General features: G+C 36.4%; 5 protein-coding genes across 5 annotated transcripts; 3 read left to right on the top strand and 2 right to left on the bottom strand.

The window, feature by feature from the left end:
- Positions 1–3109: 3109 nt before the first annotated feature.
- On the top strand, positions 3110–3736 carry PHYBLDRAFT_5977 (Homeodomain-like DNA binding domain-containing transcription factor; the record flags this gene model as incomplete). Its single annotated transcript, XM_018440555.1, has 1 exon — positions 3110–3736. A coding segment is annotated over one exon (627 nt), but the record flags the coding sequence as incomplete, so codon positions are not given.
- Positions 3737–7007: 3271 nt separating this feature from the next.
- Positions 7008–16461, bottom strand: PHYBLDRAFT_181419 (hypothetical protein; the record flags this gene model as incomplete). Its single annotated transcript, XM_018438465.1, has 18 exons — positions 7008–7380; positions 7452–8373; positions 8482–9417; positions 9510–9729; positions 9804–10108; positions 10197–10512; positions 10579–11353; positions 11447–11714; positions 11777–11939; positions 12003–12242; positions 12438–12662; positions 12754–13890; positions 14006–14959; positions 15038–15336; positions 15425–15941; positions 15996–16122; positions 16255–16316; positions 16408–16461. The coding sequence occupies 18 exons, from the start codon at positions 16459–16461 to the stop codon at positions 7119–7121; spliced, it is 7782 nt and encodes a 2593-aa protein (XP_018291961.1). The 3' UTR covers positions 7008–7118.
- A 265-nt stretch (positions 16462–16726) lies between these two features.
- Positions 16727–17729, bottom strand: PHYBLDRAFT_168345 (hypothetical protein; the record flags this gene model as incomplete). Its single annotated transcript, XM_018435841.1, has 4 exons — positions 16727–16825; positions 17029–17181; positions 17330–17392; positions 17649–17729. The coding sequence occupies 4 exons, from the start codon at positions 17727–17729 to the stop codon at positions 16727–16729; spliced, it is 396 nt and encodes a 131-aa protein (XP_018291960.1).
- Positions 17730–18619: 890 nt separating this feature from the next.
- On the top strand, positions 18620–19321 carry PHYBLDRAFT_168344 (hypothetical protein; the record flags this gene model as incomplete). The annotated part of the gene is made up of 4 exons (XM_018435840.1): positions 18620–18803; positions 18826–18856; positions 19014–19063; positions 19230–19321. The coding sequence occupies 4 exons, from the start codon at positions 18620–18622 to the stop codon at positions 19319–19321; spliced, it is 357 nt and encodes a 118-aa protein (XP_018291959.1).
- A 1584-nt stretch (positions 19322–20905) lies between these two features.
- PHYBLDRAFT_112573 (hypothetical protein) lies at positions 20906–22786 on the top strand (the record flags this gene model as incomplete). Its single annotated transcript, XM_018428297.1, has 3 exons — positions 20906–22270; positions 22330–22548; positions 22652–22786. The coding sequence occupies 3 exons, from the start codon at positions 20906–20908 to the stop codon at positions 22784–22786; spliced, it is 1719 nt and encodes a 572-aa protein (XP_018291958.1).

The following is a 22786-nucleotide window of genomic DNA, read 5'->3' as shown; positions in this document are numbered from 1 at the left end:
CTTTTCTCATCACTTATATTGCGCTTGTCACAATAAACACCAGCCTTTGAACAAGCAATGTGAAGAAGAGAATTTTCCATCCTTAATCTTAATGGTGAAGTTATTAGAAAGGGCGTAATCGTTTACAGCTTGAAGAACACTGCTTGTCAGGATAACCATTCTCGGGGAATGAGAGAGTTGTTTTAAGCGAGTATATCTTCTCAATAGGGGTATTGAAGTTGGTGTTCATATTTAATAAAAGAGCACTGTAGTTATATAAGTATTTTTATTAATTCATGTATGCAATATACGCAATGTATGCAATGTATGCAATATATGCAATGTATGCTGTTGTAAATGAGTATTGACTACTGCTGTAATTGAGAATAAGTCTGAAGGAAATAATATAAGGCCTCAGCTATTCCAGTCAAAGGTGTCTACCGATTACTTTATTATTTAACACACAGGTTTAGCATGCATGATAGTGATTATATTTCATATGATGATATCACCATAATATGGGATACATCAGTGGATTATTATAAGCATAATTATAACTCATAAACACATTTACTTTCGATGTTAATACTTCATTGGGACTACACACATTTATATAATTAATCATACATTAATTATCCCAAGATCACGTTGCTCTGATTAAGGCTCAGATAGGATCGATTACCTGACCCCAGTCATATAATTTTCCCAATCCAAAACAATATAAATAGCAGTAGTAGTTCAGTGTAGGAACCTGGTCAAACTTTGATACAAAATCTTTCTCAATAAACAAAACCTACACAAGTTTTCACAAATCTTCGTTCCTAATTTCAAATCTTGAATTCTTCCTCTTAAAAACTTCTTCAACTTCAACCACCACAACATATGCAATGTACGCAATGTACATAACATAAAAAAGACATTATATCTTGTTATTTGGAAATATTATTTTTTATTCTTACAACTAAATATTAATGACTTTAAGAAAGGGGGTGTTTTTATTTTTCCCGGGAAATTGAAATGATCTAAAGATGGGGACAGGGTATGCATATAACGATGGAGCAAGGTGTGCTTATAAAGAATAGGGACGAGGGGTTCTTCAAGACACTTTATAGCTGGGCCTCGGACTCGCAGTCACCTTAAATTGTGCGATGTTGTTACCCCCCATCCCCATAGCCAAAAACCCCCCATCCTCTAAGATCGCTGTAAAATAAACAATTATTTCAGTTGTTTTGGAATAATGACCAGATGACGTGTGAATTCATCTGATGGGAATCTGATTTTGTTACTAATCATATATTGTAATTTATTAGTAACTAATGGTAAAATTATTAGCCTTAAACTAGATAACTGGATAACTGGATAACACTATGCAGTTAGCAAATGTGACAAATCATTTTGCAGAGAAAATTTGCATTTTGATAAATATAAATTATTATCCAGATTTGTGAGGTGAAATTTATATGACTGTCAAATATAACACTTGTTGTCTGTCATTATAAATGGAAAATTTAGTGTCAATATTTCTCTTTCTCTGCTATTAGATTCAAATACTGCTTTTTTTCAAGACCTAAAAAGTGCTGTCCTAAATAACAAAATTAAACACGTTTTTTGTTTACTTTGTAGAGAAACTGTTTCTTAACAAAGTAAACAAAAAGAATATTCAGTTTTGTCATTTTCAACAGCACTTTTTAGGTCTTGAAAAAATGCGGTGTTCGAATTTAATAGCAGAGAAAGATAAATATTTGCTCTAGATTATTCATTTCTTATAGAGACTATGAGAATCAATTCCTTAATATAGTAATATTATGTATCATGCGGTGTTTAAACAATCTTTTGTCGTGAATATATGAAGTTGTGACCACATAAAGTTCAATATTTCAGATTTTTTTAAAGCTGATGAACATTTAATGTAGTTTTCATATATCAGTATTTTAAATTAAAAAATTGGCCCAAAATTCAAAATTTCTGATTTAAAAGAAAATACATCATATAATTACTATCATGCATGCTAAACCTGTGTGTTAAATAGTAAAGTAATTGGTAGACACCTTTGACTGGAATAGCTGAGGTCTTATATTATTTCCTTCAGATTTATTCTCAATTACAGCAGTAGTCAATACTCATTTATAACAGGAGCAAAGAAACATCCATAAGCTAAAGTTTCTTCCTCACTATTTTCTTTTCCTTAATCTAGTAGAGAAGTGTTTTTCAAAGTTGTAAAAAAAATTGTTAAAAAACACCCTCTAAATGGTTAGGAAAAACTTGTGAAAAGAATCAAAGATGCAAGCAACATAATACAGTGGTCCCTCAATAATTTCAAGGCCTAGAGAAGGCTAGGTGTCTTGAAATTATTGAAGAGTGAAATTAACGAGTTCGGAGTATATATTTTCTGCCAACTATGGGCGGAGTTTACATTATTCTTTAATAGAAAAAAATATATCAAGTAATGATTCGATATGCTTCAATCCTCTGTTTAAATTCATTCTAGTTAAATATAACCACTGGCTGCATTACTGTTTTCTACCCCCCTGTCTCGTAACTAATTATTGTTTCAAATTCTTATTCAATCAAATAATAACAGCTTTTTGGTATGCTTTTAGCTTATTATATAATACTTATCTAATATCATTTTAAATTTTTCTTGATACTTTAATGAAATCTATCAAATCCAGAACTAAACAATAAAAATGAGCAAAAAAAACGTTTCACTTAATATTGCAAATCACCTTGAGATTTGTGATATTAAAAAGAAAAAGCCATCTATAAGTAACCCCCAATTGGCTGAATGGGCAAAGAAAACCTTTGACCTTCAAAAAGCTCCTGATGCTTCTACAATCCCAAAGATTTTGAAGAGAGAAGACCAGGGCTTGATAATGCAAGCCGACGTAAAAAACAGAAAGCGTGTTAGAAAGGGGAAATGACCTGTATGTAATATATCTCAACATTATGCATTTTTGCTCCATATAAAAAATAAAATTAATCTTATTATATTGTCACACAACTATAGCAAATTGAATAAGCAGTGATTCTTTGGATCAACATTGCTGAAAATAATCAGATTCCCATCACTTGGGAATTGATTAAGACTAAAGCTACTATTTTTGCTGAAAGAATAGGCGTTAAAAACTTTAGTGCTTCTCAAGGCTGGATGGAGAAGTTTGGAAAGCGTCATTGCATTAAAATGAATCGAATTCATGGTGAGGCTGATTCTACTGATATAAAATTGCTTCAGATTGACAAGGCTGCCATCAAAGAGAAGATAGAGAGATATAGTGCTTGTGACATATATAACTTTGATGAAACAGCACTCTTTTATGCTGCCCCACCAAGAACAACAATTTCTCACCAGAAATTTTCTGGTTGGAAAGATAACAAGAAGTATCTGACTGTAGGTTTCTTGTGTAATGCGGATGGAACAGACAAGTGGTCCAATATACTGATGATTGGGCATGCAAGAAGACCAAACTGCTTCAACAAGAACAACAAGAAGCAAAAAGCAAGTGATCATGGATTCTCCATGTATCATTACAATAGCAATGCCTGGATGACACGATCAATCTTCCATGTTTTCCTCCGTCGCTTTGATCATTCAATGAAAGCACAAAACCGCAAAGTGCTTTTGATCCTCCATAATTTCTATGGCCATATAGTAGATTATGCGCCTACAAATGTTGAGCTTCTTTTTCTGCCTCCAAACACTACGTCCCACCTTCAGCTATTGAATGGTAGTATTATTTGGGCATTCAAGACTTATTTCAAGTGTAAGCAGTATGGCAAGGCATATCAATACATTGGCATGATTCAAAATGGCAATCAAGATAAAATCGAGCCAATTGATAAAATCTTTGAAATTGATCAATTGTGGGCCATAAAATGGATAAGAGAGGCTTGGGAATCTGTCTTGGCAAAGACTATTGAGAACTGCTGGAATGCAACAATCTTTTGCTTTATTGAAGACGAAGATAGTGAAGGTAGTAGTAAAACAATTTATTGGTCATAATAGTAGTATAATCTTTCAATTCCACTTTCTTAATATTCTAAATATAATTTATAGATGTAAACCAGACTATGATTCAGCAAAGTCTGGCTGAAAAGGTTCTTGTCGAGGGTTTACAAGAAACCCTGGACAAGATTGCTGGATCAGGTCTTCTGTCTCTGGAAGATTGCCCAACAAATGAGTCTGATCCACTCTATGAGAGACAATGCACTCATAGAGTGGTCAATGAAAATGAGATCGCAGATATTGTGATGGAAGAATATGACGCTGACGAAAATGCAGCCAACAACAGCATTGAAGAAACTGCTGAAGTGGAATCAGCAGTTTCTTTTAAGAGAACTTATTCTGCTTCGGAAAAGTTTGAGTGTGTTTGCACGCTTTTGGATATCTTGGAAGACGAAGATATTGACAGAGACTTGGTCAGTAAGGTTGAAGGCCTTCGAAACAAGTTCCAGAAAACCGCGAACTCAAAGCAAACTAAAGTCACCAGCTTCTTCAAGTCTTTTTAAAATTTATTCTTTTTCAAATAAAATAAAAACAATTTTCTATAAGAAATATATTTTTCTTCATTTAAAAATAGAAAAAAAAAGTTAGCAGCCAAGTACAGTCAAAGCTTGATTTCGTAATATGTTTGTAAATAGTAACAATTGCAAATAACAATAAATAGTAATGACAGATAGAAATAATAAAATCTATAATAAAAACTTTTATAACAAAACAAATTAGAATTATATTTATATTTTTCAAGTAAATAATTTTTACTAAACAATTAATAAATGAAACTTAATCAAAATATAGCACATATAGTTTTATTTTATTTCTGAAAAAAAATGAAAAAAATTTTAAAAAAAGTAAGCTAGATGACAACTTGATAACCCAGTGTTTGGCATGAAAACTTAAGGCACTTGACATTGATGTCAATTACAAAATTGTGAAAAGCTAGAATTAAAAAAAGTTAAACCAAGCTGTAACTATATTGCTCTCGTCTGATTGGCTAATTTTTTTTCTTTAAGGATTCAAGGCCAAAAAATTTCGTGAAAGTGAAATTAATGAGAATCGTGAAAGTTAAGCCCTATTTTTCGAGTTGGGTCTTCAGAGCCTTGAAATTATCGAAGCGTGAAATTAAAGGGGCGTGAAATTATCCAGGGACCACTGTAACCAAGCAAGATTGCAAAGGTTGGGTGAGACACAGTATCTCATTCCACAGCAGATATATCAATATAGAGAAAAATCTATAATTTTTTTTTATTTGCATTCATGACTATTTCAATACTGTATGTGATGAATTTGATAGTGTATTTGTGACAGTTGTTTTAGCGGTTGCATCTAAATTTTTGTTTCATATGGCAAATTCGATATAAAACTCTTGTATTAAATTATTATTATGATAAGTATAAATCCTTACAGACTAGAGATAATTATTTGATATCAAACAGCAAGTCACAATTTGTTGTCCAGTAAAACTAAAACAGCGTTTCCCATCAAAAAAATAGTTCTCTATCCTGAAAATGTTGTTGCTCTAATTGAGAAGTTTGTGGAATAACCTTTTCAAAGTTGTACAGAGTACAAAGCCAAATATAATAACTCTTCTGAGGATTTAAACTTTTTCAAAAAATTTATAAATGAGTTGCTTATTACTTAATTTATTTATTGTATTTTATATTTACTAAACTTCCAAATATAACATTTTATAAATTCAACCAAAAAAATTGTTTCTTTTGATAATAAAATAACTTTATATTAAATTTCTCATCAAGGCTTCTATAGTTAGCTTTGCTTAGATAAATTTTATTAAATAGATAAGTTGATAAATATGAACAAAAATGTGTAAAATGATCTTGTCTATATCGTTGCTGATTTATATTCAAAACTTTACATTGTTCTATATATTTCTACTATTTTAATAATGTTAGTTTAGAATAAAAAAATAGAAAGATATTAGAGGTTGAAAAAGTTCTCTCACTTTTTCAGAAAATCTGAAAATTTCAAAAACTTTTTCAAAATTATTTTTGTATTGTTACATTATTTTCTTATTTAAATCACTGAGTTTGATTTTAAAAGGAAATTTTCTTTGAAAAAGTGACTCCACGAACTTCTCTAATTAAAAAGGAAAAAGACAGGTTATTTTAGCACATCTTTTTACTTTTCCAAAACGAGACAAAAATAAAAAACACGTGATGCCCCTTTTAGGATTGTTGTGGGGAGAAAATAAAGCAAAATATAATATAGATGAAAGAATTTGTGAGAACTTGTGTAGGTTGTTTATTTCAAAAGAAAAGTAAAGAATGATAAAATTCGATTGTCTTTCTACACTGAACTATCTACTGATATTTATATGTTTTTCTAATTTGTAATTCAGTGTGTGCTTAAGTAATCTTTATCACGATGAGTCATCTTCCAGGAGTATTGTTCTTTTGGAAAGATCCGGAAAGACCAATTGATATGATACTTCTCCAGTCAGATCAGTCCAAGAGTTTTGGTAAAGAAGAGCATTTATGCTATTGGTAATATTTTACTATTCCGACCCAGACACTCGGGTAATGTTTCATAATATTAAATAGTTGTAGTTGTAGTCTCTCAATTAAGTATTTGTCTAATAGAAGAAATATGTAGATGAAATAGAATGGTGCCATATATATAATGTATATGTATTTGTATATCCCATGTCATGGTGATAATAATAAATAATCAATTATGTGTATGATGATCTGTGTATTAGATAATATCATAAAGGCAGATCCGTTTGACTGGAATAGCTGAGGATATTATTTTATCCTTCAGTCTTACTCTCAGATTCAGCAGTAATCAATACTCATTCACAACAAGGATGCTTGCGATGCTGATATGTTTTCCATGCTGATAAATTTTCGGGCGGTGGCGAGCACCTATTCTTAAATAATTTGGCCCGTATGCTGGAGAAGACCAAAAATGAATCTAAATACTACTGTTATAGATGCTTTCAGATTTTGCAACTGTTGTACGTCAGTCGATGTTTACTTCAATAAATATACTTAAAAGATTGTAACTGAATAGGTGCAAAAAGATATTTTAAAATATATATTTAGTTTTATGAAATATAAATTACATTTTAAATAGCACAAATAAATACGAAAATACAATGTAAAGGCATTAAAAGATATGTTTAGGATATAATTCTTTCTATAAGTTCACTAGCAAGCATAGCATTCTGAAGAACATCTGCTGTAGATACTCCAAAATTAGCTTCCCCTAACGAGCTAAATCCGATTTCCTCCAAGAGAGTCTTTTGAGTGCGCCTGTTTTTCATGTCTCCGAACACAGGGTCTGAGCAGGCAATAATAAGAATAGTCTTGATGGACTCAATAATAGGCTGAGTATTATTATTCAGCAGGATCTGGTTCATCTTAGGTAGTAGGGTATCATAGCTAGTGATATATATATATAAATATATTAGAAAAAAACTATATGTCATTCAATTTTTGTAACAAGAACTTACACTGATACAAAGACGTCTGGCATAGAAACAGCAGCCTCTGCTAACAGTCCATACAAGAACAAACGTTCTGATTCGTTATCTGCCATATTAAGTTGGGTTGACAGCATAGACACCAAAAGTAAAGCAGTAGTATTGTCTGGAATATCCATCTTGTCGAATATACCATGATACGTTGTACCCATATTTGAGTCTGACACCTCCAAGTCAAGATCGCCCATACCAGCTAGCTTAAGGACATCACGTAATGACTCATTTTTAATAGCCATTGGTAAGAGTCCTGCAAAGTATCCCAGAATATTCGCATCAATTTCATCAGTCTCTAATGACGAATGCTTGTTTTCAACCCCAAGAAATACAGTAAGGGCATGATAAATCGTATCCTTGGCATTAGCAAATTGCAGTCCTCTCATGAATACACAGCTCATAGCAAATGAAAAGTGAGATTCAAAATCGACACCACATAGCTGATCCAATCGCCGAGCCACATCCAGCATTGGCACTCGAGCAGCTAGCAAAACGTCTACCATAACGTCCCCAGAGAAATACTCGTTGGCATCCAATGCACGTAAAAGTGCCAAAAGCAATTCGACTGCCATCGAGAATGTCGGGCCATTATTGATCTGAACCAGTGACACAGCAACCCAGAAGAGAGAAGATAGGTACCGTGAATCTGGAGGTAAGCTCTCAACAATGTTCTTGAGGCACATAATAATACTTAGTACAAGACTAGGATCAGTTTCATTGAAAATTGCCAGGGCACCACGAAGTGCTGCCAAAAGCTGATAAAGTAGTTCATCATCTACTTCTTCGCGTGCTATACAGCCCAAAGTTACTAAAGCACGTGGTTGAATAGCAGGATTAAATTGAAAGGCAGTACTGGCAACTAAACTCATCCATCGAGCTCTCCACACGTTAGCCATATCTAATACATTGAGGTAATAAATTCAGCTTTGTTAGATTATAGTTTGCGATGAAATTGTCTAAGATTCTATTTTTTTATTCCTTTTTTATTAGAGAAATAAAGTTTTACCTGCTGAAGGTGCGGCATATTGTAGTACGTCCAAAAGTGTTGTTACAATAGTTTCCAAGGATCCAAGTTGAATTCGATCAGAAGAATCACTCAAGGTTTCGTCATTTATAGTGAATGGATTAAGATGTGGTTTCGCCAGGCCAAACAAAAGCCGAAACTTTGTGTCTGAGATTTCCGCCAGAAGTAATTGAAGTTTCTTGACATTAGATTCTGGGAGAGGCATGGCTGTGCAGAGTGATTGAATCATATTAACCACTAATCCATGTACAGACGCACGTACTAAAATCGGGCCCGTACTGACTACCAAAGATACGATGTGAAACATTTCTGGAATATAGCTCTTAACAGGTCCCCGATTGTTGAACGACAACATCAATATAAAGCGAACGAGAACAGCAATTTCATTCCATGTATAATGTTCAGATAGAGATCGCATTGGTTGGAAAGATGTTCTCTGAAGGACTTTTCGAAGGCGTGAGATGACCTTGCCTCGAACAGCAACATTCGAAAGGGTCACAAAAGTGTCTGCCATAGATTCAGCCTGTGGAGATCCAACACCATGATCGCTGGAGAATTGGACAAATGTGTCAAGTACCAGATTCAAAACGTCGTCAACTTTTCCAATAGTTTTCCAAACTTTAGCTTGCAAGAGTTTATACATATCCGCACGCGTTACAGTAAGATCAATCAAAAGGCGCAACACTTCTTTAGTTTTTACGGAGTTGTTGTCATCAGAGCTTCCATGCGAAAATATGGCCAGATTAGGAAGCCATGCTATCATGTAATCAAGGCAAAGATATCTCATTGGCTCGTTCGATTTGTTGAATCCAACAAAACATTCGTTCAAGAATTCAAGTGTCAAATTAGGTTCTGATATGGCAAGTTTTTCGCTAATTCCAACAATAAAGGCCGTACTATTAGCTGGAAGACAAAGATCTATAGAGAAGCATTAAACATTTCGTGTTATTAGTACATAATGTGATGGTATTAAGAACTCTATATTTTTGAGTGAGAGACTTGATTAATACCTCGAGCATCCAGTAATTGCTTTCCGACATCAAAGTGAAACGTTTTACTCAAAGCGTATAGTAAATTGTAAGAAGCCAGACGAAGATTAGGGTCTTCACTGCCAATATTAAGAAGTGCCATATTGAGGAGACGTCCAGGTACGTCGCTAGGTCGTATTGTACGTTCGGTAATATTGCTAGGCTTAGACATTTCATAGCAGCGCTTACTGTGTCGAATAGTCTAGTTATGAGCCAAATTCGTCAGTATTTTTTCTATCATAAAGAGTGTTTGCTTGTTCGAATATGTCAACTTACGCTCACGATGGCTTCGCGTTTGATCGTAGAAAGAATAACTATGAGCCTTCCTTTGTCGTATTTAAATGAGAATTCGTTGGCAACTTCTGCTCCTCTTCCAGGGCTAAGAACAATATCTTCGATCTCTGATATCCGGTATACATCATTTGTCACTGTACTCACACCATACAATAGTTCTTGTTTGCGTCCTGTCATTATTTGAACATATTCAGCACCAACTTTCACAGTTACTGGAACATTTGTCTTGAACTGAGAGATATGGTTAACAGGATAAAATACAGCACTTGGCTCGGTGTCCAATGTCACTTTAAAGAGACATGTATGAGTAAATTCAATGTAATAACACCTTACATATTTGTGTGTGTTTGTCTATCTTTACTTATTTTTACTTACTGGTTGACTTCGGAAGTCTGACCTCTGAGGGATGAATGCTTTCATAAAGCTCAGCCAATGTTACTGCAAAGCTTATGCGTTTGCTGACTTTATGCGTGATAGGGTGTAGCAGCTTTTTGATATACTTGCGCAAGTGAGAATTTGGGTTGTAGATATGAAATGTGGCTACGTTATCGCACACATCGGATGGAAGTAACTGTAGAATCTGGCTGATCCATTGATTCGGTATTTCGTTTGCGTGGCCAAACAGAGTTAAGTCAAAAACTACCTCGATCGCTTTGTTGGCTGTACGTTCCAACACCTGTTTTTTTTTCTTCTAAATGAGTATCGAATATACAAGCTACCAACTCTTGAACAAGCCGTTTTCTCCTTCCATCTTTACCTGTAACATGTAGTAAATAAACAGCTCAAAATCGATGCTATCATTTGAAATATTTCGAGCAATTATGTAGAGCACAGGTCGCCCAACCTTTGAAGTGCCACCTTCATAAAATATGTTTTTGGTCGCGATTGCATCTACACTTCGATGGCTGTTTCGACGCATAAACTCTGCGTACACTTGGTTTGCAGCCGCGAATGTATAGCTTCGTAGACCACTGAATTCTTGCTTCTGGATTTCTGGAGGACGACCAAGCTGGGCCAGTAGATTCGAGAATTTATCAAACATCCGCTTCCACACAGCCCATGTATCTGTATCAGCAAACAATCTCTGGCGTCTGGTGGCAACATCGCGTGTCATTCTCTCCATGTTATCGGCTAATACACGATGTAATAGTGCATAGTCTTTATCTTCCATCTGTCGTATATCAGCCTCAAATTCTTCGCCAGGGGAAATGTCCGAGATTTCACGTAAGAATTTAGTCACATTGTAAATGTTACTTGTCACAAAGTCGTTTAGTACAATCATGTATGTTTCTTTTGTTCCGAATAACATATTATTCGCAAGGTTTTGAATAACCTTTGTTGCGATCAAATGCCCACGTCGCATCTCTCTTGAAATGGAAAGACTCCCTTTTATAAGCCCTTCGGATTCAGGAGAAACAATTGCTGGACAAAAAAAACGCAAGAATATGAATGCACCAACAGCAGTGTTTTTTGCTTCTGGAAAACGTTCACGCACAGACACAAGAATGTGGTGACAAAGCTCACGAAAAGAACTATAACAATATATAGCAAGAAAAAAAGGTATTAAAATAACTGTGAGAATATGATATCCTTCTTTTTTATTTTTCTTAAAAGTCAATACATACGGCGGTGCTTCGTTGGAGGAGGCGCAGATGGCATTAAGAAATAATTGCGTAACGCTAATGACATTCTCCCTATTACGGTATACATCTTCTCCAGGACCAACCTTTGATGGATCCAATTCGAAAGATCGCTCTTCTCGAGGTGTGTCTAAAAGCACATGAAACACAGGCTGAAGAACGGATTGGACATATTCTGCTCCGTATGTCTTTGCAAATACAGACAAGAGGCGTGTAGCAATACTTGTTCTTCTGAATAATTCCGTGTGGTTCTCTATCAAGTATTGTTTATGTTCAAATTACATGTTTTGATCAGTATAGCTAATATTATCCCACCTGTATTTTGAACTTCCTTGTCAATGACAGCTTTTAACAAGGTCATTGCATTTCCTCGTGACGAAAAGCATGCTAATAGAGCATTTGATGCATCATCAATATCGGTTGCAGGACATACGTTGCAAAGAGACATAGCGATATGAAGGTCAGGCTCAACAAGCATCTAAATAGTATTACACCATGATTAAATAAACATTATCTTTCGGACTCTCTGCTTATTACTTACATCAATAATCTTTTCATAGCGGTCCGTCATAACTGTCTCAGCCAAAGTTTCGAATTCTGTGCCTTGGTTTAATATGTTGGTTAAAACCTGCATAAACGCTGTCCGCATTCTTGTATCTTCGTGATACCCCATTGATAGAGAATATTTTAAGCCGGCATCTACGTTGGCACTTAACAAATTTGACATTGCTAAGATTGTATATTCTTTCAATGGTCCAAGGTAGGTAGCATTGTCCTTGTTCTATTTGATTATGGAGTTAGTTTTATTTAGACTTGTGTCATTAGCTAAAGAGCACTTGCTTTGCTATGCATAGAGTCTGCAGTGCGTGAAGTCAATCGAGAGTCGGACTGGATCTATTTTAGACAATACAAACAGAGAAAAGAAAAGAGGTGATTGTAAGTTTTAACAATACATACAAGTATTCACGCAACTTACTTCAGATATCCTGCATCGATTGAGTAGCTTTAAAAAGAATGTAAAGTACTTGTAAAACATTCTACTCTTAACTTGAGAGGCACCTGTTTCATGAACTGGTTCAGACGGTTGAAGAGGTAGTTGATGAAGCAAATTTACAATCGTTTTGAGACATGCTAAATCTAAGTCTCTGTGAAGTTTCTCGCCTTGTTCAAAAGAAGAGTAGTGGGAATTGACATCAACTTTCTATATATGTAAGCATGCTCAGTATTCGATAACAAAAAAAGAACATCACTAATATCGATTTTTATAAAAGATAACTAAGCAAATTCATTACCAATGAAAAATCACTCGTCCATTCGACAATAATTTCCAGGAGTTTGTTTCTCAACTTGAATTCCTGACGAAGTGTAACCTTTTCTTTCTTTGCCATCAAGACTTCACACAATTGACAAAACTTGATTTTGATCTTGAGAGCTGCCTGGCTACTTCCAAGCTTATTAAGGTATTTGGCGTATTGACTGATAAGTTGACTAAAATCGACAGTAAATAACGTATCCGCAGATTCCTCCATTCGATCGAGAACAAATTTTAGTACACTAATGGCTTGTTCAACAAAAAGCGTATAACGAGGACTGCAAGTAGGGTCACCGTCTGGTCCAAAACACTTTGCTAAAACAGTTTCTAAATGGCGAAAGAGCATTGGATAAAGTGCCGGAGAGAGGTCTGTACCGAGGATCTCCTTTACCCATTCACGTAAGATGACATTATCGCAAAGCAGTAGATCGACCATGTCCATTACAAATCGATCTGCCATGGCAGCTGACTCTGACTGAGTAGATGATCTTCTGGGGTCAGCTTCATGGTGGCGTGGCGATTGAGCAGATGAAGGCAAAGCTCCACCCATAAGACATATCCCACCCAAAGCTGCTAGGAATCCTGCATAATTTTGCCATTCTGAAGACCTGTCATCCTCCAGATTTTCGGATCGACTAGATATTGTGTTTTGTTGGCGTGTATTGCGCAGCTTGTCGTGCCAAGCTTGGGTAGTCTTGCGGGTTACTTCGGACATGTCTTCCTTGGGTTCTTCTGAAGGACGAAGTATGGACGGCGTTAGGTTTTTCCATCTTTTCCACGCCTCTTCCCATGCAGAAATATTTCCAGGGGCGTAGTGGGACATCATACGAAGTAAGCGACGGATCTGCTTTTGTTGGGATTTACGACCGGTGACGATTCCGGTATTCGACGTTAACTCGATATATATCGGGAGGTTCTCAGCCACAGTAAGTGATGTCTGTTGAGGGTCATCCATTCCGTCGGTAATGTGTGCCTCAATACAGATGTGACCAAAGCATGCAATTGCTGCGGAACAAATGTCAGTATCTGCCGAGCACAAAAGAACCAGCAAAGAAACTTCGAGTGCTATAGATGCATGAAGACGATCCCGAACATCTGCACCTTGCATTGCTATATCCTACAAAGGCATATTAATCGCATTATTAGCCTCGGGCAAGTGACTTTTTCATTTTAACAAAAAAAATAGTATAAATTTGTAGACTATATAAGTGTTTATAAAACTGTGTGCTCACTTGGTGGATCCGTAGAAATTCATTGCGGCAGATCAAGAGTTTTTTCAAAAGGTCAAGCAGTTTCTTTAAGCTGTCCTCTCTTTCGCGGGTATCGATCATCTGTTTAGCAAGTGTGTGTATTACTTGCGAAGATATACTCCAAAAGGATTCCATAAATCTTTCAGGCACGCCCCACTCAAGGATATAATGCGGGGCATGTAATTTGAACAATGTCTCAGCAGCAGCGTCTCTGACAGCCTGGTTGAGTTCTCTCAAACACATGGTTACTGCAACCATAACCGCCGCGTTCTGTTCTGTCTTGTCTTCAGCGTTACCTCGTATTGCCATGTTTGGATCTGCCTGATAAAGACGCAGCATGTCGAGCATCATTTCCAGTCGTTCGTGAGTACTGTCTTTGTCTTTTTTGACCTTCTTGTCCCCAACAGTCGGAGGCCTGCGGTTCGAGAGACTAGTGGTTTCTGATCTGGTTGGATCTGCTCTGGTGGTTTCCAAGAAAAGTCGTTTTAGAGGATCACATAAACTACTGTATAGGGAAGATATAGAAGGGTTCCATGGTAATCGGTTCTCTTGCATCGCAATGGCCAAACAGGCTTTAACCAAGCTGAGTCTAAATAGAGTGGGTGCCCGTTCATCTAGACATGTGGGGAAATGAGTCTGCATGGCTTTGCGGGAGTTGAGTCGAAACATGGCAACAAGAGTGTCTGCTAAGAGATAGCGATGGTCAATGATTATACCAACGCTGTTCATCAAATTATCGGCCATTAATGGATGATCGATGTCGAAAAGTTTTTCTTTGAGTTCTTTTTCGATCTCAGGAACAAGGTGTTTGAAAGATGATGTCTCCTCCTTTGATACGTAGTTGACGGCCTTGCAAATGTCTACATAGCAAATTGCTGCCAATTCTGCAGTTCTTCCGCCCTTGATGGCCTTCTTCAGTGTATTAAAGAACAGAGTCTTTTCAGAAATGAATATTTTTTTTGGGGATGAGTAGATGGGCATGAAAATCAAAATTGTTTTTAAATATTTATATACCTTCTTAGCTAGAAATCCCCGCCCTTCAGAAGCTGACGATGCAATCATAAGATCCGGACAAAGGGCAAGTAGTATTGTTTGAAGTGGCCAAAGAATAGCCTTTTTGCGAGTAGTGTCTGCAAGTGAATTACATATATCAAATAAAATATCAGGCCGGCCATCTAAGCGCTTTTTGCTACGACAGAGGTTGATAAATTCGGATGGATAGGTCTCGATCCAGCCCCAGATGGCTCTCCGTAAGATTACGGCAATTGCAAGCTGAGCTGATTTCTTTAGACGTGTAAATGTGGGGTGGAGCTCTAATGGATTTAACGGGTAAATTTATTGCTTGTGATGATACTCCCCCTTTTTACCTAAGTATTAATGGGGGGCTTTTTTTTGTTTTACCTTCGAACATCATACTCAGTCGTTTTGAATTTAATGCGCAGCATTCAAGAAGACGGATATCGGATGTGTCTGGAGCTTCATCAGAAGTTGTGGTGAGGTATAAGATACGAGCGCGGAGTTTTGAGTGCATTATGTACCAGTTACTTGCACTCAAGTAAAACACAACCCGGCTTGCTGCCTTGTAAATATCAACAACTATGTCTGTCGGCAGACTTGTGAGACCAGAGATACTGTAATACGCTGTACGAGTGATATTGGTAGCCGAGCCGTGATCGCGTTCTTCCATTACTGTCATTTGATGCATAAATCGAGACATTATGGAGATCATATATTTTGCTAGGGTATCTTCGAGAGGTGGTGGGTCCTGTAAGGTAGGTAGATCTGCCGGAGAGTCTTTATTTGTGCGGATAAACTCCCAGTGGTGCTGCATACAAGCCGAAAGCATTCTTAGGAGGAAGAGTTGGGATTGTAAAATGTCATTAGGAATATAATCATCTCCTGGAGTAGCAGCCACGGACTAAGTCGAATGAGGGATATCAGCAGAGAAATTCGATCTGGCAAGGTGGTTTACCTTGGAAACTACTTCGAGGACCGAGACGATTGTGCTGGCAATAGTAGAAAGTCGGAATCTAGAGAGTTCGATAAGGGTAGTGACTAGAAATATGGGTTTATGCATGTTTATTTCCCAAGATGACTGTCTAGACGAATATTACTTAGATTTTTTTTTACCTCTGTATGTACAAGCATAGATAGATAGATAATATTAGGTTTAGTTGAAGAATATATATGCGTATGTGTGTGTATATATATATATATAAAGAGCGATTTACGTTTGTTGGACGAGGATATCATTTTCAAGGGAATCAAGGCTTTTACCACTGTTACTGGGAAGCTAAAAATTGTGAATAAGAATTTATATTAATATATACATATATGTATATATGTATATGTATATGTAGGTAGGTGTGGGGTATAAAGCTCACCTTGACGGAGATTCGGTTGACTAAGCTCAAGATAAGCTTTGTGTCTGGGCTCATGGCAAGAGATGAGCAGATGGTGCATGCACACTATAGAAGAGAGGAAGGGGAGGGGATATGTGGCGTCGACCAAAAAAAATAATAATAAGAGAATCGGATGAGCTGATTAGATGAAGATGGAATTTTTTATTTTATTTTATTTTTTTTAAGAAAATATACACATATATATTGTATAATATAATGTAATATAATATAAAATAATAGAATATACCCTATAGAAAAAAAAATAGGCGATTTTAGTGAATTGTTGCAAGCTTTCCGGGGTTTAAAGTGTCTTGTAGTTGAATTTTAATGAAGCACCAATTTCTACTCCACCATGTCTTTTGCAGTCAAACCAAAACATATTTTTCTTAGCTTTTTCAACCTATTACAAAACTACAAAATAATTATTTAAATCTAATGGCTTACCAGCGGTAGTTTGGGAGGGTCCTAAGCGGTAACCAGGACAAAATTTTTTTATCTTCTTTAAATTCTAGTCAATCTTTGTCTCAAACGACGACCCTCCTAGAAATCTTCTTCTGCTTGTCTTCTAATACGTCCAACCTGAACAAGATGGGTGAACCTTACAGGTATGGTACCATCATATCTCAGATTTTTAAGTATATTTCGGAAGTTCAGGACAGCGGCAATATCTCTATTCCACAAACGATACTCAAAGTGTAACGAATATATGTCCTCCAAACAGTTTGGATCGGTACATTTACAGTGATTTATAAGAGACTTAATAATAGCTAAGAATCAATAGTGAAAAATTAGGTATTAAGAAAGGCCTGTTTTTGATACTGCTTAAATCTACGTTTTGGTTGTCCAGTTGTTACTTATTATCTGTAGCTGGTATCAGAAGCGTAGATAACAGACCCATACCTACCTTAGTTACCCTATGTCGATGTATGTCAAACCACAACAAAACAATCTCATAATATCTGCTTAACTTTCAAAGAAAAAATTAATGCTAAAGCAAAGTAGAAAATAAAAGGCTTTATAGTTTTTTTTCGTTTTTGTAGATGATAATAAGATGAATATGACTCGAAAAGTACTTGTGCTTTCTCTTCATCATGTACATGTATGCGTCCAGTTTCCGTTTTTGTCGTATCTTCCGTCGTTAGTGTTAATTTGGCTTGATTAGGCTGCTTTCATGTGCTCCAGCAAAAGATTGATTTGTTCGCTCATTAGCTTCAAGCTTTCACTAACATAGCTTTTAATTTCTTCATGGCAGCTCCTTGTATGCTGACATCTTCATCAACAACGCTTTTGATTCTAATTTTCATGTTGGAAAGAAGCGAATCCATTGATCCCGCAGATGTATTTTTTAATGCGACACTTTCATTGTTAGTCCCTTAGAAGTCTGAGAAATGAGACGCACAACAAGATATGATTAATATTTTAATAAAGCCAAAGACACATCACTACTGGTCAGGAAATACACCATAGCTACCATTGGGTTTATTGGAGACTGGCCTATGTATCCAAGTATAGATTTTAGCGATACCAAAATGCATTCCTTCGTCTAGAATTTGGAATCCAATTTCAGAAAAGCTTTTTCACTAGAAACAATGAACTCTTCCTTTACTTCAACGCTTAAAAATCCTTTTATGACAAAGATAAGAGCGATTGGGTATATTATATATCGGTGATCGCGAATTCTAGGGAAGGGGGATGTTTTCTAGTAGGAGACGATATCTTTACTTTACAAAACCACAAGTTGTGTCCAATTTGCTACGATCTTTGCCTGGGACGACATGACATGACTCCATACCTTTAGAGGAAACGGTAAACAGCTTTGCCCATATTTTCTTTTAGACAAACCTTGGGTTCTTTTCTGGTATTATAGATACAATAGGTGAAAGAAAAAAAGAAAGACATCATACGCGTAAGAAGGCCAATGAATAATAAGATATCCAACAAGATTGCGTCACAAAGTTTGTAATAGCATCAGCTCCTTACAACCTTCTGCATAATTGGCTATTGGCATAGTGTATTTTGGATTAATTATTATCTTTTATGGCCAAGTTTAAATTTAGGGCGCAAAAGGCTATTTTGATACGAACATATTGTATTTGTTTTTCAGGACACGCCATTTTACCCTGAAGAATTAGAGAAAGACACTGGGCCCCGTAGAGACAGTGACCATTAATTAGTCGGATTAAGTAGAAACGTCATGCCCTACCAGAAAAATCTAGACCCGTTGGATCGCTGTATTATTAAATCTCTTATAGATCACTGTAAATGTACCGGTCTAAATTGTTTGGAGAACATGGCTTCGTTACACTTTGAGTATCGTTTGTGGAATAGAGATCTTGTCGCTGTCTTGAACCCCCGGCACATTATTAACCAATTGCGATGTAATGACATTACTCCTAATAGGCTCACCTGTGTTCACAAAGTTGGAAGCACTGTAAGACCAAGAGAGGATGTTCCGGAGGGTCGTCATGTGGGACAAGTATTACAAAGTTCTAGATGAATATCAATAGTAACAAGAGAAAGGCAAAGAATACTATAAACTTTCTAATATATATTTATTGCCAAATGTTCTTCATATGTCCTTTTGGTAGGTCATTGGACTTTTTGAATAATATTATCATTATTACTGCATTGCGGGGAGGTATGGTAGAGTGGTCGAAGAAGATGCTTTGCATTGACTGCAAGACAGAAAAAAAAAGATGGTGGGACAAAAGTGGGGTATTGAAAAGGTACCTTTACTTTTGAGCTACAATAATATCAAAGAAATAAGTAAAATTATGATTGACTCATATTTTTATATATAAAAGCAAATGGTAGGAAAACTAGTGAATACAAACCTAATCTTAAAGCAATCATTAAACCCTCCCAAAATAAACGAGCTTGCAAAATTTCATATTAAAGTCTCTCTCTCTCTCTCTCTCTCTCTCTCTCTCTCTCTCTCCGATTTTATTTACCATATTGGGAAAGATGTATGTGTCCCTCTTCTCAAAGTTCAATAGAATTATAAATGACATTCCATTTTATAGATATAAACAAGATACATTATTCAAATAAAGAGCTTTCATATAATCGTGCTGTTCTGTTTCATTCATCTCAGCTCTAAGAAACCCTCAAACAATGGTTAGTTGGCACTCATTTTCTAATGATAACAAATCATCAAAACCCACATTTTATCGTTACGGACCCCCTGTAAGAGTTAATAAATGTTACTAAAACCAATAAATACCTTAAGGTTATTGTCAAGCGTAACATTTTCTTAATATATATCTTCTCAGACTCTAACATAGGCAATAAGTCAATGAAGTTTATTACATTCTTAGGCTTGGAAGTAGAATATTACATCATCTTAGCAGAAGATGTATAATTGTGCTACTTTTAGCAAGCAATAGATCAATCTTGACAAGAATTAAACTATTATACTTCTAATAACGAAGGTACAAGATATATGTTACAATTCAATCATGGCTATTCACCAAATATCAATTGTACATATCTATCCAATTGGATAAAAAAAAGTTAACATTGATCTGTTAGTCTGGGTCTGTGAAGAAAGAAACAAGCCTTTCAAGACATCAAGTGTGAGTAAGAAAATTACTAGGGAGTTTATCAAACATCAACTGCATATTCCGCTTCATTCCATTTTCCCCTTAATATTCTATTTATAAAAGCATATATAAAGCTAAACAAATAATCTATTATTTTTCAGCTCTACTATCCCTGTCTTCTTTTCTCTTTCTTTCTTGTGAAAAAAAATGTCAGTATTGCCATGGAATTTAACGAGCCAGGCCGTCTGTAATACACCTGCCTGTCTAAAAGTAGCTACGTCTATCATCAGCGATATGGATCTCACAATAGATCCATGCTCAGATTTTTATCAGTACACATGTAAATTTAGCCATATATATCATAATAAATATCCTTCACCAATATTTATCTATCTCACAAAGTCTCCTAAAATATTAACTTTTGCTTCCATTATTATTAACAGGCGGTAGTTGGGCTCAAAAGGCCATCATTCCTGACGATCATTCTGGTAAATAATAAGAATAATAAATATTCTAGAATAAGACGCAATACCAAATTGTAATGGTATTGATAAGTATTAATAATCAAAGCGCTTCTGCTACCTACAACTCATCAAATTTGTACGCTAATTTTTTTTAATAAAAAAAAAGGTACTGGAACATTTGAAACGCTCCAGGACAATAATACCGAAGTATTACAGCGTATTCTAGAGGGATCATATGAAACCCTGATAAACGGTACAGGCAATGCTGGATTCACGACCACAAATGTGGACAAGGAAAATTTTGCAAAACTTCAGAATTATTACAAGTCTTGCCTTGATGAAGCTTCAATTGACTCTCTCGGTCCTACGCCAGTGTATGGGGAGCTAGCTGCACTGTATCACATTTTTGAGAACGGAGAGGGTCTTGTTAGCTTCCCACAATACACCTCTACTCTTACACAAGCCCTTGTTTTCATGTTTAAGCAAGGGATAGAACCAGTCCAAAGTCTTTACATTGATGCTGACGACAAGAACCCAAATTCAACTGTTATAAGTCTTGCCCAGCCTGATCTTGGGTTGCCTTCAAAGGAGTACTATGAAGATCAAGAAGCCCTGAAAAAATATCAGTCAGGCCTCGTGTCTATCCTCAAACGCATCCTAGGCCCTACAAGCCTAAATCTAGCCAAAGCAAAAGAGCTTGACCTAAACATTTTGACCGATGTAGAGATTGACACACTTGTCTCCAACGCCATCGAATTAGAAACTTCAATTGCCAATTCCATGGTGAAGTCCCAGGATCTCCTAGACCCCGTGGCAACTTACAACCCTGAATCTATCAGTAGTCTTCAGCAATCCTACCCATTTCTTGACTGGACCGCATTTTTGGAAGAGTTCTTGCCTCCTGGAGAGCCATTGCCTCCGGCAATTATAGTTACCTCGCCAGTCTATCTCCAGCGACTCACTGGCTTACTCCAAAACACGCCTAAACAAAAATTGAGAGACTATTTTGTGATGCGGCATGCAATTTCCAAGGTGTATGCACTCGATAAAGACACTAGAACCCTCCTACAGGAAATGCGTGGTTCCATATTTAGTGGAACCACAAAACTACCCCCGCGAGCTCAAGTGTGTACTAAATCGACTAGCAGCACTTTTGGCTTTCTAGCTGGGCGCTATTTTGTTCTCAGGGCATTTGGTGGAGAATCAGAGCGTGCTCAGGTAGAAAAGTTTGTTGACCTGATCCAATCTTCTTGGCTGAAGAGGCTGCCTGAATTGGACTGGCTCGATGCACAGACACGGTCAAGAGCTATCAGCAAGATGTCAAAAATTAAGCACAAGCTTGGATACAGTATTAAATCCCCCGACATCAGATCCGATGAAAATCTCAAGGAGTATTATCAAAACATAAACATCACAACCACCTCTTTCTATGACAATGAGAATTCTGCCACCGCCTGGGAGTTGGCTGACATATGGAGCAGAATGGGAAAACCTATTGACAAGGCACGTTGGATGATGGATGCTCAAGAGGTCAATGCATATTACACACGCACAGGAAATGAAATCGTTGTACCAGCTGGTATCTTGCGTGAACCTTTTTACGATCCAGATGTACCGGATTATCTAAACTATGGAGGCATTGGTATGGTTATTGGCCATGAATTTTCCCATGCCTTAGACAATGCCGGAAGAATGTTCAATGGAGACGGTCAGCTCGAACAATGGTGGACCAATTCAACACTAAAATCATTCGAGACTGCAGCGCAATGTTATGTAAAGCAGTATGATCAGTGGACCATCGAAGGCCAAGATAAAAAGCAGCATCCTGTTAATGGCAACGTAAATAGTATTTTATTTGTGTGTATTATATTAATCACATCTTTTTTTTTACACTTCAGTTAACTCTTTCCGAGAATTTGGCTGATAATGGTGGACTTTCTGTAGCCTACATGGCTTATCAGCAATTGGCTTCCAATGCTTCTCTGCAAACAGCTACTTCAAACAATGTTAACATGCGTTTGCCAGGTCTGGAGCAGCTTTCTCCAGAAGCGTTATTTTTTGTCAACTTTGGAAGAGTCTGGTGTAATAAAAAGAGACCTTCCATGGCAGAACAGCTGGTAATTATTTATGCTTGGTTATAAATAATGTTTCTTTTGGGAGGTTTAAAGAAAAAGAAGTATTAGTTTCTGTTCTGTTCTGTTCTAACTTGTTGTTTTGTAGCTCCTCACGGATGTTCATTCACCAAACAGGGTCCGCGTAAACGCAGCTATACAAAACTCTGAAGAATTTGCAAGGGTTTTCCAATGTCCCGCAAACAGCCCTATGAACCCTATCCCTAAATGCCAACTGTGGTAA

This window comes from Phycomyces blakesleeanus, assembly GCF_001638985.1.
Source record: "Phycomyces blakesleeanus NRRL 1555(-) unplaced genomic scaffold PHYBLscaffold_10, whole genome shotgun sequence".
NCBI lineage: Eukaryota > Fungi > Mucoromycota > Mucoromycetes > Mucorales > Phycomycetaceae > Phycomyces > Phycomyces blakesleeanus.
Note: the sequence above shows the minus strand (reverse complement) of the source record. Positions and strands in the feature narration are given on the sequence as shown.